At 39.4% G+C, this 19,560-nt stretch overlaps 1 protein-coding gene across 2 annotated transcripts in view; it reads right to left on the reverse strand.

The window, feature by feature from the left end:
- PPP4R3A (protein phosphatase 4 regulatory subunit 3A) overlaps positions 1 to 19,560 on the reverse strand; it is a 43,882-nt gene that overhangs the window by 9,252 nt on the left and 15,070 nt on the right. Inside the window, exons 2-10 of one of the 2 annotated variants that reach the window (XM_029058888.2) lie at positions 18,131 to 18,186; positions 14,377 to 14,475; positions 11,199 to 11,816; positions 7,042 to 7,119; positions 6,834 to 6,950; positions 6,075 to 6,191; positions 3,664 to 3,795; positions 3,430 to 3,532; positions 1,474 to 1,632 (exon numbers count right to left, since the gene is read on the reverse strand). In XM_029058888.2, the coding sequence (XP_028914721.1) occupies positions 1,474 to 1,632; positions 3,430 to 3,532; positions 3,664 to 3,795; positions 6,075 to 6,191; positions 6,834 to 6,950; positions 7,042 to 7,119; positions 11,199 to 11,816; positions 14,377 to 14,475; positions 18,131 to 18,186 (1,479 nt within the window). Of the gene's footprint in view, positions 1 to 1,473; positions 1,633 to 3,429; positions 3,533 to 3,663; positions 3,796 to 6,035; positions 6,192 to 6,833; positions 6,951 to 7,041; positions 7,120 to 11,198; positions 11,817 to 14,376; positions 14,476 to 18,130; positions 18,187 to 19,560 lie in introns of both variants that reach the window. The other variant, XM_029058887.2, reaches the window with a different exon arrangement.

Consider the following 19,560-nt stretch of genomic DNA (forward strand, 5'->3'; position numbering starts at 1 on the left):
TTTCTTCAGCAATTTCTTAACCCTTGCACAATTTTCCATATTCTTTATAACTGACAATAATAAACTGCTGCAGTGAAAGAGCCAGGTTTGAGCCATGAAAATAGTTTAATATCATGTTTACAAAATGGTATTTAGTTCAACCCAATTCCTGCTCCTTGCCAATGTTATTCTAAATCCCTCTCCGCTGACAGAATGGAAATGAAAAATCAGAAATATTTGAGTATCATCCTCAAGTGTGTCCATTTTTCCTCCCCGCCCCCATGAACAGCTTATTACATTTTAACATTCTCCAGAAGCAAAAAGAAAGGAAAATAAACTATGATTCCTTCATTTTCAGGATTCAAAGTACAAAAATAAAGTTTTGAGGCTGGCATTCAAGAAAGAACAAGGAGAAGAATCAACAATTCTGCCACTATAACATATGCATTGGAGCATAAACTTATTTATATTTCTAGGTCAATGAATCTGGCTAATTGCCATTCTTGCAAAAATATGTCAAAACACATCGATATGATGTAGCTTTAATTTGATGGTATTTTCTTGAATTCAAGTTTCAAAGTGGTCATAAAGGCATTTTGGAAAAAAAAAATTAAGTTCAAGAATAGCAAGTATTTGAAACCTCTAAACATTTTAATGGCAAAATCTGGAATTGTGTTTCATTTTTTAATTTATAATAACAAAGTACACAGCCACAATTAGCTAACTGCTATTACTTAGTGCCTAAGAATGGATGGTCCTGGGCATCATTCAATCCCCCAACAACAATGATGGTATTTGTTAAGTGTTTACTACATATCAAGCAATGGCAGGGGCATACATTAGTTCAATTGCCCAAAAACCAATTAGTATAATTCACTTCCAGATCTACCATACATATATGGGAAATAGTGGCATAGTGGATAAAGCACAGGCCTGGGAGTCAAAAGGGCTCTAATTCCAGCTCCACCACTTGTCTGCTGTGTGATCTTGGGCAAGTCACTTCACTGGGCTTTAGTTTCCTCATCAGTAAAATGGGAATTGAGGGATTGAGACTGTGAGTCCCATGTGGTACAGTCACTGTGTGCAAGCCAATTAGCTTGTAACCACTCCAGCAATTAGTACAGTGCCTGGGACAAAGCAAGTGCTTAGTAAATACCATAATTACCATTATTATATGGTCAACTCCCAGATCTACCACACATACATGTTCAACTCCAGTAAACTAAATTTTAGAACTGATAAACTGATTCTGAAGCAGAGTGCAAATTAACCAAGCCACAAATATGAAGCACCTCTCATGTCCAGTTATTGGATTTGCACAAGGAATACCATGGAAGAGGTTACTAAGATGGAAAACAATGATAGAGGAATCAAATAGGTACTTTTTGCATTGGTTCATGCTTTGAAACCTTTGTTTTAAACTCCAAGATTTAAATGCACTAACAATCTTCATATTTAACGTACTAATTTATTCTACCAGACGCAAACACTTACATAATGCCAAGAAAGCATGCTTTGAGGCCATCAGAACTAAAACTCTTCGAAGTATATCCTTATTAATAATATAGTTCTTTATGTGGTAAGTATGATGCTCCACACAAAATGTTAACAGTTCCAAAACAAGTGCCAGTAATTGGGCTGTCTGAAAGTCATCTAAAACAAATGGACAGAATTATCAAAATGGTACAAGTATTATAAAAATGACTTTGAAAACTATGTTTTCAGCAGTTTTTAATGCCAGCTTCATCTTAATACAAATAAGCTAAGATTAAAATTAATTCTGCAATCAATTTCAAAATCAACTATAAACTTTCAGTCAAGTACAAACTCAGAATTTACTACAGAAATAGGGGGAAAAGTTAGACTCTCCAAAATGGTGCCTATGAGGAAACTCTCTGATTAACCTTCTCTACCTTCCAAATCATGCCAACCATCAACCACCTTAGAACTCAAATATACATACGTTTGTTATTTGGGGTTATTACTTAAATCTGTTCACCTATTTATCTGTCAGTTTACATCTACTGTCTTCTCCCAAGACTGGGTAAATGACTCAAGTGCCTACATCACGACACTCTGCACACAGTAGTCCTCAGTACACACTACTGATACTGATTTAGAGCTCCTGTGCATGTGTTAGCTGTCTCTGCCATCACATCACTATTGGGAAGCAGTGTGGCTCAGTGGAAAAGAGCCTGGGCTTCGGAGTCAGAGGTCATGAGTGTGACTCCCGGCTCTGCCACTTGTCAGCTGTGTGACTGTGATCAAGCCACTTAACTTCTCTGTGCCTCAGTTACCTCATCTGTAAAATGGGGATTGACTGTGAGCTCCACGTGGGACAACCTGATTACCCTGTATCTACCCCAGCGCTTAGAACAGTGCTCTGCACATAGTAAGCGCTTAACAAATACCAACATTATTATCCACTTTGCTTTTCCTTCTGAAGAGTGGAAAAAAAATCAAAGTGGAAAAAAAATCAAAGAGAAGCCAGCCCAGTAGTCTGCTCAAACAAGACTCAGCAGCTCTTTGCCGCTCCTTCAAACTTATTACAGAAGGAATAAGATCTTACAATATAATAATAAGATAAAAACACTGGGCTGAAGAGAAACACTCCTGAAAGGAAAAAATATTTTGCAGGGTGTAAGTCAAAATTTTAAAATTCATAAAAAAATCAAACTTTATACTGTAATTTAAAAATTAATGATAAAATATGCCATCTTAAATTTACCTCTTTCAATGACCTGAAAAGACATTTCATAGCTTCCAAGGAAGTGTACATCGGCCTTTTCACTACTTGCATTACCATCACTGTCCTTCATTCTCCCACTCAAACATTCAAACCTACCTCTTAAAAGTAAAAAAGCAGGCATCTTGGTTTCAGAGCACTATGGAAGACTGAGGGGTGGGAATTACGAGTTTCTCAGCTAATGAGATGGGAATAAAATGTGCCCAAGTTTTAAAAGACCGGAGTCGAGTTTTATAAATCAAGAAACTTTAAAATACATCCAACATGGAGGATCTATGATGGTTATTAGAAGTTGAGTAGATTGATTCAAAGGACACAGTGAAGGATTCTCCCATCAAGCACCTGAGTGGAGGAATGGATTACAGTGGTGGTGGTTTGCACAGCACCACTCACACTCTCCAATCCCTGCCAATTATAGAGAAATATAATTCTAGGTTATGAAAAGAGAGTCAGACAGAATTCTTTTTCTTACCCAGCCCAACTTAAAAACGTCTTATATTCCACTTTCTCAGGGTGACCCTGATTGACGCTGAAAGTCCTTGGTATGTTTTCAGATGCATACTACACTGTTTATAAATTCAATGGCACCTTTTGAAGAATAGATTTTGAAAATAACACTCAAAAGTAGCATTCAATTACACAGACTAAATCCGGTCTTGGACATTAAGACCTTTAAATTTAATTGTCAATCTAAATTCTCTTACCTTTACTAGGTTTCTCTTCAGTGGTATTTGCCAGTAAAGGGGCAGTGAGCACATGCATACAGTGTTTGTAGAAAAAACCCAGAAATTCTGTCTTTTCAGTTTTCTAAGGGATCAAAAACATTTTCCATGAACTCTTTATGCACAGCTAGTAACATGTTAAGATTTTGAGGGTAGGAATTTGAAAACTATGAGGGTGAGGGGGGAAAAAACAAAACAAAAACACCCAATTCTTACATTGGCAGTGGCTAGCATGTTTTCTGGGTCAACTAAAGTTCGAAGCAGACCCATAAGCTGGACGGCTCCTCCAAGTTCAGGATCTGTATCACAAATCATGTGTTCTATAATGAGGTTAATGAGTAGAATATCCTGATGAAAAAAGATACAAAAGGGGGGGGGGGGCGGGCGGAGAATTTATTATAGAGTGTGTGGAGAAAGCCAGCTGCAAGGTTTACATTATTTTCCATTGTTACAGCCTTATTAGACAATTGCTCTTAATTTCAGCACATCTTAATACTGTTAACAGATGTTCACTTTTATGTCAAGGGGATAGTTTGTAGTTTAAGTCCTTAAAAGATCAAAGATATGTTTCAGGAACACAATTGATTCTTTCAGCATCTAAACGCCATAGGAAGCTGGATTGAGGTTCTAATCTATATAAATATATAAATTTTTGGCTTGCGGTTCATTTATGAAGGAATGAGTAAGGAATTGCTTTTCTATCCTTTGACAGAGGTTGAGAGGGGGCCCAAGACAAATCACAGAGGGGAAAGATGGACTCCAGATGGCCCAACGGGTCAGAGATGCGATCAATGTGGTAGAAGAGCAGAAGAGGGTTTGCTACAATCTCTACTAGCCTACTTGCACAATTAGCTTTTGGCCGCCAGGAAGACCACTGTCCCCCATTTTATCAAGTATGGATGCAGTTTCTTTCAATATGAACTGGCTATTTGATAGATAAAATAAAAACTCTTAAGCTAGAATGTCCAACCGCAGGCAAGCAGAAGCAGCCACTTACAGTTACCTGGAAAGTCTAAGTGACACCCTTCCTGAGTGTGCACTTCGCTCTCTTTCATTACTTTGCTGAAGATGGGATAAAGATTCTACGAGTTTCGGGTGGGGAAAGTTGGAGGAAAAGGGACCCTCTTTCACCTCATTCGCTGAGTGCCCATGACTTACAAAGAGCTTCTGATGTCATTTTTTGGCAAGAGATTAAATCACATGTCCCTCCTCCTCTTGTTTAAACGGTGCTGGAAGCACTGGGAAGGACAACTGCATGGTCAAGCACGGAGCTGGGAATCACCATGATCAGGAACAGGATGAGGGAAGGAGGAGAAACATCAAAGGGCCATTCCAGAACACCCACTCTGAAGACGGAATTTGCTGGCAGAATCCACATTTTCCCCTCTTGTGGTGTGGCCTCAAATGGATGGTTTGGACCACCCTAACCAATATCAATAGTTGAATTTGCTCAAAGTTACTTTCTATATGTCACTGCTTCAATGTAAAAATGAAGTCCAAATGCTGAAGTCCAAAATTTAAAACACTTTACTATACAACACAACATTACAGATCTTTTAAAAAGATTAGATGAGTTTTGACACTAAAAATAAAAATTACATATGCCCAAATAATTGAAAATTACCCCAAAGGGAACAAAAGTACTGAAAACAGTTAAAAGACACATTTAGCTACTTCTCTTAAACTATTTAACACTGAATACAGGTAGGTACTATTTTCCAAAGAAGCAGCATGGCCTAGTGGAAAAAGCATGGGCCTAAGAGAAAACCTGGGTTCTTATCCTAGCTCTACCACTTTTCTGCTGTGTGATCTTGGGAAACCCACTAAACCTCTCTGTGCCTCAGTTTCCTCATCTGTAAAATAGGAGTTAAATCCTACTGTCTCCTACTTAGACTATAAGCCCCGTGTGGAACCAGCATTATATCCAACCTGATTACCTTATCTTCTCCAGTGCTTAGTGGAGTACATGGCACAGAGTAAATGCTTAACAAGTAAAATTGTTTTTATGCTTTTTTTGCCAGAATGATTACTTTTACTGGCTGTTTTTGGCAAATCAACATATTACATAAAATTATATTTAACTGATCATTTGGATACTAATAGATTGAGACCTGTTGAATACTTCTGCAAATTCATTTTCAAATCTCTTTACTTAGGAAGAGGGCTTTCCAAAGAAGGTCTTTCCCCCACAAAATGTACATTTTGGACTTCTGTGATCTTGAGTAAAAAATCTAGGGTAAACCCACAATTTCTCATGGCAATATTAAGGGATCAACTGATTAGACTACTGTGCCAAGCTAAGTTATTTTTAAGGCCTATCTTTTGAGGCCTTAAAAATACATACGCCCTAAAAGAATTGATAAATGTGACCATGTGTTATTCCAGATGCCAAGAAAGAACACTTAAGTCAGATAAACTGGATGAACTGAAAACATTGACACTTATAATTTTACAAAATGTTGATGTTTCTATACTTCTCCCTTTCCCTTTAAAAGCAATATACTTTAAAGGACTATCCTCAGAAGCAAATCTGACAGTTACAGTCCCTCAAGAAGATATAATTACTATTAGTGCCAATAAATATTTACCTTGTTTGTTATTTTTTGCTCTGTTAACTTCTTACTTACATCATCATTCTGTTGAGCCTCCTGCATGACAAACTCTCGTACCATGGATGGATTATATTCAACCAAGTATGAGAATATATCAGTAGCAGCACTTCGCACCTGGGCGTCATCCATACCCTGTAGATTAAAAAATACTTTTCTATCTAATGAACACGAATGACAGGCACAAAGACACTCAAATCTATCAACAGAAACATCAACACTAGGGGCAATAAACCTTAGAAAAATAATTCACTACTATATGTATAGGTTTTCCTTATTTGGATTATATCCAGCTTTCTACCAACTCTTTATATTGTACTCTCCTAGATACTTAGCACAGTGCTCTGCACACAGTAAGCGCTCAATATATACAACTGACTGAAAACTTTTTGCAATTTGATTTTTTGGTCCCCTCACTTTAACTGACAATCACTGCTGTACTAAGAATCAAGCATCTTTTTTTGAGAGTTTCAAAAATTTAAAAGATTCTATAATCCAAACAACACTGGACTACAATCTCCAAGAAAGACTTTTTAAGCCAAAAAATTGGCATTAAAATGCAAGCTTTACTCAATTTTGCTTCCAGGCAACCTATTTTATTGAAACCATTCATTTTACTCAGATATGAAAATATCCAATCCCTACATTTTCAGAAATCCAACTTTCTAGTTTATCCTCAGGCCATTTTAAATATAACTGCTTTATAATTTTTAATTAGAAAGTTTGTCTTTAGTACTCAATCTTTAATAAAGAAGAATTTTCAGACAAAGGACTTACAAGAATGACTTCAAGAGCTGGTAATATGCCCATATTTGACAACGTCTTGAAAAATGCATCTCTGTTTTGAGGTTGTAATGTTTGAGAAAATGCACAGAACTCTTTTAGGAAATTTACCTGAAATAGAAAAGTTACCAGTGAATTCAAATTGTAGGTAATTGGTAATTTATTCTACTTATTCTTAGTCCAAATATGCACAAATTCTTACCAATTCTTGTCTCTTTTCCTCATCTGTGGCTTCATCTGTTAGTTGTGCAAACAAATCTGTCAGAAATTTTTCATCTTCCTGGAGAAAAAAACCAAACGACCACACGATTTATTATTTAAGCCAATGACAACTAATTTCAACATAATAATTTCAACCTGCTAATGATAACCATTTATTACAGATGCACTTTAAAAATGGACTTTACTCAAATGTGAATGATTGCCAGTGTTAAAGGCAAACTGGAAATGCACAACTGAATGCTCAGAGTAGCATTAAGATATAAACAGACATTTGAAACTTCAGATTGCCTACCTCTGTTGCTGCCTATCCTTTCAGAAAGCTAAATAAAAAGCAAATTTCCTATGTTCACAGGTAAAAATAATTGCCCCAGCCTAAAATTTTTCAGGATGTGAAGATCTGTTATTATTTCTATTTGTTGTTTCTTAATGAACACTTTTGAAAAGTTTGGCTTATGTTTAAAATACTAAAAGCAGATAATTTCTAAGAGCAGCTTTCAAATTTTCATATTTTAGATGCTACACTGAATGTACAAGAATTATTCAAAATTAACATTTAAAAAGAATTAGACAGTCAACCTATAGCTAACAGCCTGTTCCACAGAAGTTGTGGCAGTTTTCATGTACTTAATATTAAAGATGAGCAGTCCTAACAATAATACTAATGACAATAATAATTGCAGAATTTGTTAAGCACCTATGTGTCAAGCACTTTATTAGCACTGGTGTGGATACAAGATAATCAAGTCCCACCTGGGCCTCACAGTAAGTACGTGGGAAAACAGGCCCTGAACCACCATTTTACAAATGTGGGAACTGAGGCATAAAAAGGCTAAGTGATTTGCCTAAGGTCACACAGCAGGTAAGTGGCAGAATCAGAATTAGAACCCAGGTCCTCTGACTCTCAGGCCTGTGCTCTTTCCACTAGGCCATGCTGCTTTTCTCTAAGAAGCTTAAATGAATGATTCAGTAAGACCAGCTGAAAATAATTTCCTAGGTAAACTCAGCACCCCACCCCTCCAACAGGTAGTTCAGTATTTCCCCTTTTATATCCCTCATTAGCTTTCAATAATATTTATCGAGCAGTAGCTATGTGCAGTGCACTGTACTAAGTGAGTGGAAGAGTACAATATAACGAAGTTGATAACCACTTTCCCTGCCCAAAGAGCTTACAGATCAGAGGAGACAGACAATATAACTAAACTACAGAAATATACAAAAGTGCTGTGGGACTGAGGGAGGGTTGAGTAAAGGGTGCACAACCAAGTGTAAAGGCAACATAGGAAATAGGAAAAGAGGAAATGAGCTTACGAGCTTTTAATAAGGCTTCAAAGATGGGGAGGTTAATCGTCTGTTGGCTATGAGGGGTGAGAGAGTTCCAGGTTAGAGGAAGAATTTGGGTGAGGGCTCAGCAGCGAGATAGACTAGAATGAGGTACAGTGAGTAGGTTGGCAATAGAGGACTGAAGTACGCGGGCTGGGTTGTACGAAATCAATGGGGTAAGGGAAGAAGGGGCAAGGTGACACTGCTTTAAAACCAGGTGTAAGGAGTTTGATGTGAAAGTGGATGGACAATCACCCGAGGTTCTTGAGGAGTGGGGCTCTAAGGACTTGGGTTCTAATCCTAGCTCCACTTGTCTGTTGTGTGTGACCTCGGGCAATTCACTTTACTTCTCTGTGCCTCAGTGACCTCATCAGTAAAATGAGGACTAATAATAATGGTACTTGGTAAGTGCTGACCAAGTGCTAAGCACTGTTCTCAGTACTGCGGGTTGAGACAAATTAAGCAGGTTGGACAGTCCCTTGTCTTACATGGGGCTAACACGCTTAATCCCCATTTACAGATGAGGTAACTGAGGCCCAGGGAAGTTAACTGACTTGTCCAAGGTCACACAGCAGACATGTCATGGAGCCGGGATTAAGACTGTGAGGCCCATATGGAACATGGACTGTTTGCAACCCAATTAGCTCGGATCTGCCCAGTGCTTAGTACAGTGCCTGGCACATTTTAAGTATTTAAATACCCATAAAAACAAGTGGGGAAACATGAACTGAATGGTTTTGTAGAAAAATGACCCAGATAGCAGAGAAGTATGGACTGGAGTAGGAAGAGACAGGAAGAGTAGGCAGAGACCCCTGAAACAGGGGTCAGCAAGGAGGCTGATGCAGTAATCAAGGCAGGATAGGATAACTGCTTGGATCAACATCATAGCAGTTTGGATGGAGAGGAAAGGGTAGATTTTAGCAATTTTGTGAGGGTAGGACTGACAGGGATTTGGTGACACAATGAGTGAAAATTGAATGAGAGAGATGAGTTGAGGACAATGCCAAAGTTTTAGGTTAGTGAGACAGGGAGGATGGTGGTGCTATCTACAGTGATGGGAAAGTCAGGGGGAGGACAGGGTTTGTGTGGGAAGATAAGGAGTTCTGTTTTGGGCATATTAAGTTTGAGATGTCAGTGGGATATCCAATTAGAGGTGTCCTAAATGTGTGACTGCAGTCAGGGCCAGAGAATGTAGATTTGGGAAACATTTGCATAGAGGTGGTAGCTGAAGCTTCAGGTATCTATGAGTTCTCCAAGGGAGTGGGTGTAGATGGAGAACAGAAGGGGACCCAGAACTGAACCTCGACAGACAGGAGGTAGGAGGCAGAAGAGAAGCTGATGAAGGACACTCAGAAGGAGCAGCCGGAGAGATAAAAGGAGAATGAGGAGAGGACTGTGTCAGTGAAGCCAAGAGTGGATGTTTCCAGGAAAAAGGGGTGGCTGACAGCCAAGGCAGCTGAGAGGTTGAGGAAGATTAGATGGAATAGAGGTCGGTGGATATGGCAAAAAGGAGATCATTGGTGAGGGCAGCTTCTGAAAAGTAAAAGAGGGGTAAGCCCGATTGGAGGGGGTCAGGGAGAGAATCGGAGAAGAGGAAGTGGAGAAAGTGGGTGTAGACAACTCGCTCTAGGACTTGTCTTGCTCTAGGTTGATCCAAGCGTCCTCTACTCTCGCCTTTCCTGGCTGCTCTGGGACCCCTCTATAATCTATTCTGACCCCTGGCTTCAGGCCACAGACGCAGAGTTAACATTGTTCTTGGCTATGTTCCTATTCAGTGCTCAGTTAACTACGTGACATATCCTCACTGGAATCACAATATAGACTGCTAAAATGGCAATGAAATGGAAGCCACTTGAAAATTACTCCAGTTCCTCCAACCATCCTTCTCTATCCTAATGGCCTCAGGAGTCCTTGCCACTATAAACCTAGATCCACTTCTGAATGGTCCACCCCCACACCACAGGAGAAGAGAAGCTTAGCGGTTTCACTATTTCTGATGCCAAAAAGCATAGGCTTATACTGTTGCAAAAGCTTCTGTGGGGTGGAAGATCCTGTAATTCATTAGTAGGTCAAACAATGGATTGGAAAAACACACCAAGACAGATTCTAATCTTGCCTCTACCATGAACTTGCTACGTGACCATGAACAAATCAATTTTTCTGGGCCTCAATTTCCCCCTGTTATAAAAGAGGCAATATCACTCTTTCCTCCTTGCCTCAAGGATGTTGAAAATACAAATAACATTTCTGATATTAAGTGTTATGAATTAAGACATTCCATTAAACCAAGTTATCATCAACTGAGAAATATTTTCTGGATACTTCAGCAGGATAAAAATTATATGCCTGAGATTGTTGGATAATATCAGGAAGCAAGGGGCTAATGCTCACTCCCTGTTACTTCCTTTAACTATTAGATTCCATTCAGCATGAAGAGCTAACACACCTTCATTTGTACAAGTAGCTTTTGAACTTTCAGTTTTATCCCTTTAGGAGGCAATAAGCTGTTAAGATCATCTGGAGTTGGCCTCAGTGTGGAAAAACAAACAAAGACGGGTTGAAGGTCAACTCTCAGAGATTAATCACCTCAGAGATTCCAACAGCAACAGCAGTATACAGTTTGCATATTTTTAAAGCAATTAAAAATCGGTACTTGGGAGTCTGCTTTCCCCAGGACAGCCAATTCCTGCCTTAAGAAAGCTGGGTGGAAGAGCCATTACAGCTTTCTGTCAGCAGGACAAATCTTGATCAAGGGTAATTTTTTTTTTTTTTAAAGTTCTCTCACAAAGAAACTTTTTAGTGCATGATCTGACTTACCTGCAACATTCCAACAATTTCCACTTTATTAAAAAAGATGAAGGAGTGAAGAGTTGATAACATATTTTCCTCAAAGACTGAAGGGGTGGGTAAGACCATATCTTGAATATACTGAACTCTATATGTTTGATGTATTTTTTGTTTCAGCTCAGGATCTGATATGGGAATCACCTCTTTAAACTTGGCTGTTTTTGTCAGAAATTCCCTGTGTTTCCGTGACTGAGACAAAGAAGGATCATATTCTAGGCATCCAATTACATCCATTATACATTCCTCAGAGAACATGACTTCAAAAAGTGCAGTTCGATTCAAGAGGAAGATTCCCTTGATAATTTCATACAAGTGGTGTAGTCCTTCAATATTCTCCAAGTCTTCACACACATGAAAAAGTTCTAAGAGCTTTTTAATGTAGCCCTCATTTTCCAGTGCTAGTGCGAGTTTCTCGCGACGCAAGGGGGAAGGCAATGAAGATGCCACAAGTTCTGCAATTTCTTCAAGTCTACTTAATTCACAAGATGGCAATTCTAGGCCTGGTGATGACATATCATCAAAACGTTCTTCCTCAGATTCATCCACAAGGTCCTGAGTAATATCCACTGAAGGGTCTTTTCCTTGAACCTGTTAAAATAATGATACAAATAAATGCATAATCATCTAGCAATTTATAAATTCCCAAGTAGATGTCTGCAAGAGAATGATAAAGCAATCCTACAGCAAGGAGAAGTCATGAAGAAACATCATTCACAGGTGTTTCACTTACATAACTCACCTTGTACCCAAAAAGCATGAACTGAAAGGTACTGAACCCTGATGAGTCCACAGCCCTTAGGGTCTGGCCTCCCCACTATGTCTAAGCCCTAAGACAGACCACAGGCAAAAATGCAATTGGCAAGGTCCCTTGGACTCCTCATATGAGGGGAAAAAGACTGTTGCTGAGCAGTCAGCTTGGTTAAGCTAAAATGAATTACTTTAATTCTTTACAGTTCTTCCTACTGTCAAATGTTACATTTTAACACACAAAATCCCCTTTTATAATGAAAAGCTTAAAAGTTCAATAGGTCTCTGCCAGATGAATGGTTTACTGCTGATCTGAAATATCCAGAGTACCGTCTATAAAATATCGTACTGACTACAACTGACTTCAGGCTGCGTTTCTACAGCAAAGCATAAGCACTCTGCTATGGTCACTTGTCATAAATGCGTTCTGCATGTACAAAGCTTTGTGAGCTGTTCACAATGGGCTACACCCCTCCCCACCTACTTGTTCTTTATTCTTCATGCCCCAGTGGAAATATGACTGGCAGGGAAGAAATTGTACAATTATCCCTGCACAAACCACTAGCACTGAAATCACTTTCTCTGAAATCATTTTCTCTGCAAATCCTTAATTTTCAGGCCCAAGGTTCATCAATCATTCCCGGGGAGACCCCTATTACTTCCTGAACGGCAACAGAATGACAAGAAGCCTAAAAATGACCTCCTCCATTCAATGCTTACTTCTACTTTATTTTTTAAAGTTGCTCAAAATTTCCCTTAAGGAGCTCAGCTCCAGAGATTTAACACCACCACCAAACCACACAACAGCTTCCTGTTCTTTGCTCCTGGGTCAGGTCAAGCTAGAGACCTAGCATTATCCAAAAACCAGCAGTGCACTTTCTGTGTGGTGGGCTACACATCCTTGGAGGAACAGTATATTACAGGTGGCCAACTCTCATGAACTGTGGAGTCCACAGTTGCAAAACGAAAACATAATATGGACAAGAGCTTAAAAGTTAAAAACAATCCCTTTAACAGTAACCGTAAACTGGCATTCTTGAAGGGTGATAGTAAGTGCTGGAGAGCAAGTGTTCCCGAAACAGGGTGGAGGACGAGCAGAGGCGTGGGGCGGGTGGTTAAGCAGGGCCTGTGGCCAGGGTAGCAAAATACTAAATAAGGCATAAATGTACAAACCACATAGAGATTAAAGAGCCACATTTGGCCCATGAGGTGCAACCGGCTCTATTACTTTCAATAAAACCTGAATGGAGACTTGATTATTCTGGACTGCAAGCTCATTGCGGCAGGGAATGTGTCTGTTGACAGTTATATTGTACTCTCCCATGCACTTAGTACAGTGCTTTGCACACAGTAAGCATTCAATAAATACGACAATGAATATCAGATTAAGAGAAAGAGGAAGAGAATTCAAAGCAATAATGGCAATATTGACAGTTACTACAGCCAGCAAAAAGACATCTGATGTTAAAACTTCAGTGAGAAGATGGGTGAAATTCTTACTGGGGAGATTTTCTCCCCACCCCTTGACTCTGCCTACCGCCGGCCTGTCGCCCCTTCCTGGCCAGTAAAAATCCAGCCTCATTGGGTGGCCAGCAAACAAGCCCCATATGACCCGGAAATCAGGACTGAGACAAAGCTGTACCTCACATGATGGGACCAGAGAGAGAAAGGGAATGACTCTACAAAATGAACCCAAGTTTCTGAAAAAAAGTAACAGTAAGGTTTTCACAAACTGGATAAATAATTCTGTCAGTGGAAGAGATTCTTTTCCTCGATAGATTTCTACTCTATGGTTATTCTTGGTAGCCCCAGAAAATAAGGAAAAACCTTCCCCATTTCTAGCAGAGAATTTCACTTCAGCACACAAATCAAATCTTAAGTGTAGCATGAATTTTTTTCTCTAAGCAATGGATTTTTTAGAATAAACCGGTAAAGTGTGCTGTGTTCAGAAAATACTCATAATACCATCAGCAATCCTGGGAGATTTTTATAAAGGAGTGTAGAGATGGTTTAACAACCCTAACATGCAGAAAAACCATAGAGAGTATAATAGTATTGTCTTTTCTCATTTCCATATTTCACAAGTGTAAATCCTTTTTTCTAGGGAAAATAAAGGGGAAGATAAAGAAATTCATGGGGACCCTGACACACTGGGTCCAAATAAAACACACTCTCTTAAATTAGTCTTTTGCAAGGGCACTTTGTGGTCAGTAACCTTTAACATCATAAGAGCAATGCAAAAAATCAAAGTTTAACACTGTGTCTTTCAGAAATAACTGAATTTTACAGGATGAACACTCCAAAATATTTCCGTTTTAGTTACGAATCCTATATTCCAACTTGGGTACGGGAGGAATTGACACATGATAATCAAGAACGATAAGTAAAGGAGGACTCTTACCTGACATATTTTTTCCCAAATTTCATCACATCCAGCCTTTTCTTGAAAGCTAAGAGCCAAATCATAGTTTTCTGCTTCAGACCACACAATCAAAGTGTCCTTGAAATATAAAAGAGGGTTAACTTTTAGTTATCTTTATGTTGGACAAATAATTGCGAGCACATCTATCAAAATACTTTATCAAGATACTTAACAGCATGACAACAGAAATGGAATCAATTGGGCTGAGCCATAAGGTTAAATACTGTTCCCAGTACTACATATAATAGAAAAAGTTAGCAATTACTCCAACTTGCTTTGCTTCAATTTATTCATCTGCAAAATTAGATTCTACAGTCTCCCATACTTTGCAGGTGTACTGTAGGAATTATTGAGAAAATATTCATTTGTACTAATCTAAATGCTAATCCTTATGTAGATAAAACTGTCCTTCGCATCGTATGTTTAGCCGAAGTAGCTTAGAGTGAATCACTTTTCTAGGGCAACTCTGATAGAGAATAAGCTCATGGAGTAAGGACAATGTCTGATGCTTCTACTGAATGTTCCTAAGTGCTTGCCATAGTGCATAGCAACCAAGGGACACACTAAATACTTTGAACCACTACTTCCACAAAAATTGTGCATGAGGAGGTGTGGATAATAAAAAATGTTTCTCATTTTGGCAACTCCCAGGGTAAAAGATTCTCACCACCCCCACCTCCAGACCACGTTGAACAAGAGTATGCTCCAGATTTAAACTGCCATTTCCTCAATGCTATTCAAAGGAAAATGATTCTTACAAATAAAGGCCTGAGCATTTTAGCACAATTTTGATGTTTGGATGTAAATACTCATAACCCCAGACAACAAGGCTTTTATAAGTCCTGAACATTACTTTGGGAACAGCTCCTCTCCAATTAAAGGCAGAATCACATCCCTGCATTTTCCAAAAAAAAAGAAAGCAGAGGAAATTTTGAGGGGGAGTTTTCAGGGTACCTGGTTTTGTAATGCAAGAGGAACTCCACTCCTCGGCTCTATCTGGGGAAAGGGGCTAGGAAGGGTTACAACTTCCAGTTAATGCAAAGCCAGGAGTAGCAGGTAACCTCCAAGGGTTAACTGGACAAACCATTTCAATCTCAACTGGAAAATCTCAGGTCTTATTAGAGAATTTATTATACTGTGAGTCGCATGTGGCACACGAACTGTGTCCAACCAGACTGTCTTGAATCTGCCCCAGATCTTAGTACAGTGCTCAGCCCACAGCAAGCAGCTTAATACCACATTTAATGCATCATATAATAACCAATATTAACTGTGATGAGTAAGGCTCCACTGAACTAGTGGATAGAGCATGGGTCTGGGAGTTGAAGGATCTGCTCTCCTTCATCCGGAACAAGAGGAAGAAAAAACAATTCCTAAAGAAATAAGTCACTTCAACTCAGATATTGGTCAGCAGTAGCCAACAGGACATCCACCCCAGAGTTAAGAAATTATTGAAAAATGCTGATATCCTTGCTTCTTAGAACATTCATATACTGTCAGCCAATGACAACTGTCAGGAGGCAAACAGCGATTATTGCTCAAGAAGTGGTCAACTAGGAAACTTAAGAAGAAGCATCAGACTGAGTCACAGCTCTCAAAAAAAAAAACCAAAACACTGGACGACAATGCTGCTAGAAGGAAAGTGACAGGGCCTAGTGAATACAGAACAGGCCTGGGAATCAGGAGGACCAGGGTTCTATTCCTGACTCTGCCACTTGTCTGCTGTGTGACCTTAGGCAAGTTACTTCACTTCTCTGTGCCTCAGTTCCCTCATCTGTAAACTGGGGGTGAAGACAGTGAGCCCTAAGTGGGACAGGGACTGTGTCTAACCTGATTATCTTGTATCTGCCCCAGCGCTGAGAACAATGCCTGGCACATAGTAAGCGCTTAATACCATAAAAAAGTCAATACGACTTTTAATCTGTATGTGGTAACTACCGCTGCTAAACATTTGCTCTACATGATCTTCATCAACTTCACAATGGCTTTCAACTAGGTAAGGTGTGATGGCCTATAAGCTACTCTTCACAGTGCTGGCTGGAAAATTTGGAGGTTGCTCTTCGGTGGAATGAGACTAAGGGTTCTGGATTAAAGCTGTTTTATGATACATTTCGCTATCACATATGGCATTACACAGGAATGCATTGGAGTGCCACTTTTCACCATAATAGTCATAGCCTTGAATTCAAAGATGTGAAATGTGAGGCCTACGGGCAGGATCCCTTGGTCAGTGCCCTCTTGAACTGCGGTGACTTTGTGTGAAGACAGATGGGCCAAAGACTCTTTTTTCATGACGTATAGTTTGCAAATGATTGCAAAATAGTGCCCAACACTCTTGATGGGGCTTCCTGAACGGAGGACTCCTGAATTGCAGTGACTTCATGGGAAGTGCAGAGGGGCAAAGACTCTCAAGCATGGGATACTATTTGCCGATAACTCTACAGTAGTACCCAACGCTCTTGGAGATGTACGATTGCTCAATGAATGTTCCACATGAGCCACTAAATACTTTGGACTGAAAAACACTCTGAAGAGCTCAGAGCCATGCTCCAATTAAAATTCAACCCTACCATGTCTGTCCCAGTGGAACCCACTCACAATGTAAAGTTTAAACCTGTAGAAAATTATGCTCCTTGGGCAGAGTGTTCAAGTGAGATCCTATTACTTTTATGGATGACCACATCATACAATGAACCTGCAAAACCACTGCAGGATTAGGAAAAGTCAGCACTCTGAAAATGGAATCAACCAAAACAAAGAGCAAGGCCTACCACACTGCTATTGACACAACACTTCTACGTTGCCACCATACTGATGGATATCAAACAACCTGATCAATTCCTTCTGTACTGATTGAGGTGGCAGCTAGATTAAGTGCCAAGCATCAAGGTTAGTTAACATTGTGAGATCACAGGCAGCAAACAAATTAAAGGTCAGTGCTCGACTACCACTTGGGAGGCCAAAGCAACAGAAAAGTTATCTTTGCATAAAACCAGCTATTTAGCTATCCAGTCTTTTGGGGACATTGCACTGCCACAGGGAAGAAGAAATGTGCTGGGTAGTTTTAAACATGGCCCAAAAAGCAGTGCAAAACTACACATGCACTATTATTGTTTACAGGCCACGTTGCTTGTACATTCTCCAGCAACACACAGGAAGTGGTGGGCTGAGGGACAGGAGGCCCATCAATATATATATTTTTTTTGGTTGGGGAGGGGGGGTTTCATTCATTTATATGGTTTCAATAGCCATCCATCTGGGAATGATTCCCTGAATGCTCTCCCTTCACCTTTACTTTCCAATCCTGTATTACTTTCTTTTCTAGAACAAGTCCAATTGAATGTTGCATTGCTGCCTTAAACTTTAATTTCTACAACTCAACTAATACCCTTTCTTTCCAACTCCCACATCACAACTTCCCAAACACCAACGGCATGATTTTCATTATTAGTCCATACTCATAATTTGGGGAATCTTATGACCTTTCAATCACTGCCAAAACGAATTTGTCTCCAAATGCTGCTTATTCTCTCAGAAATATTGCCACACAAGTGTGCTTTTTAGACCTGTGGCAACATCTTTTAAAGCAAGAACAGGTTTATATTTCATGCAACTGATCAACAGGCTGTCAAAATGTGATTTTTCATGCCCATCAGCTCAGAACACTTTCTTCTAATCATCAACTCATAATTCAGGTAAAGCAAAATAAAAAAAATTCAACTTCAAATATTACCTGTTGCTTCTGGTATGCAGTGTTAGGATTGATTTTGGATTCCAAAAGCAGAGATCCTGAGGGGAAAAAAAACAAAATTCCATGTTTTCCCCTCTTCAAATACATAATATTCTAAATATCAGTCTTTTGAAACTCATATTCCACTATGTTTAGTGCTTTTCCTGAGTATTATTCACAAACAGGTACATGATCACATTTATGAAAACACAGTCACGTGTGCCCCAGTAGTTCCATCTGTAAAGTAAAAATACTATTTGGTACCTCACAAACTCATTTAAAAATTCAAAACAATACAAATAGTACTTTCAGCTCCTTATACATGTTACTATATTAGCAATACAAATCATTCCATTTTTCCTGGTATATTAATTTTTCTTCCTCATTTATTTCCTAAAAAGAAACTAAATTCGGTTTCTTTTTTAATACTAGTTCTCCTATAATTCAGAGGTTGAACTCAAGAACATGTTGAGGATTGGGGAATATTGTGTAACTAAGAACCGATTCAATGGATTTTAATGGGTTAGAAAGTAGTTTGACCATAACAACCATTTAGCAGAAGTCTTCAGACCCTTAGCCCCTCACTGTTATTTTGTTGATTTAATACTGTAAAGTTGCAAAAACACCAAGTACTGTAAGGCTGAGGAAGGGGCCTCCACTTCCTCTCCTCCTTGATCCCCTCCAATCTGGCTTCCTAACTTTACTCACTCGGCTCCTCAAATGCCAACCCACTCACCATACCTCCATTTCATTTATTCATTCAATTGTATTTATTGAGCGCTTACTAGGCTTACAAAGCATTGTACTGAGCGCCTGGAATGTACAATTCGGCAACCAGATAAAGACAATCCCTGTCCAACAACAGACTCACAGTCTAAAAGGGGGAAACAGACAACAAATCAAAATAAGTCAGGCATCTATACCATCAAGATAAATAGAATCATAGATATACCATCAGTCTACTATCTCACCCCACTGTTTATATGCGGCTGTTCGGCAGTTTTATTAAGGCTCACAGTGAGCTTGGAGAACGACTCTGAAATGACCCCTCCAAATTGCTTCTTTTTGATAGGTAGTAATCTATTTTAAGGTACGATTATGGAGATTTCGGTTCCAAGTACTTGACAAAGTTGGGATTTAAAATACAAGAATCAGGAACCTAGGCAGCAGGTCAGTGGAGTGGTCTCTGATGACCATTTCTCCGCCTGGACATCTGGCCCAAGAGCATCCCATGCAGTGCTTAGAAGGGTGCTTGACACAAATACCATCACCATCAACCCATCCAGTCTGCCATGAGCAATCACATATGCTCCAACAACTTCAGAAGTCCACCCTGTGGACAATATTTCCCAATGCCTCCTGCTTCCTTCACAAACACAACTGCTGAATCAGTAAAACAGCCAATAAGGGTCTGGAAGTAGGCTTGGCTCCTC

Source organism: Ornithorhynchus anatinus, chromosome 1, assembly GCF_004115215.2.
Source record: "Ornithorhynchus anatinus isolate Pmale09 chromosome 1, mOrnAna1.pri.v4, whole genome shotgun sequence".
In the NCBI taxonomy this organism is placed as follows: Eukaryota; Metazoa; Chordata; class Mammalia; order Monotremata; family Ornithorhynchidae; genus Ornithorhynchus; species Ornithorhynchus anatinus.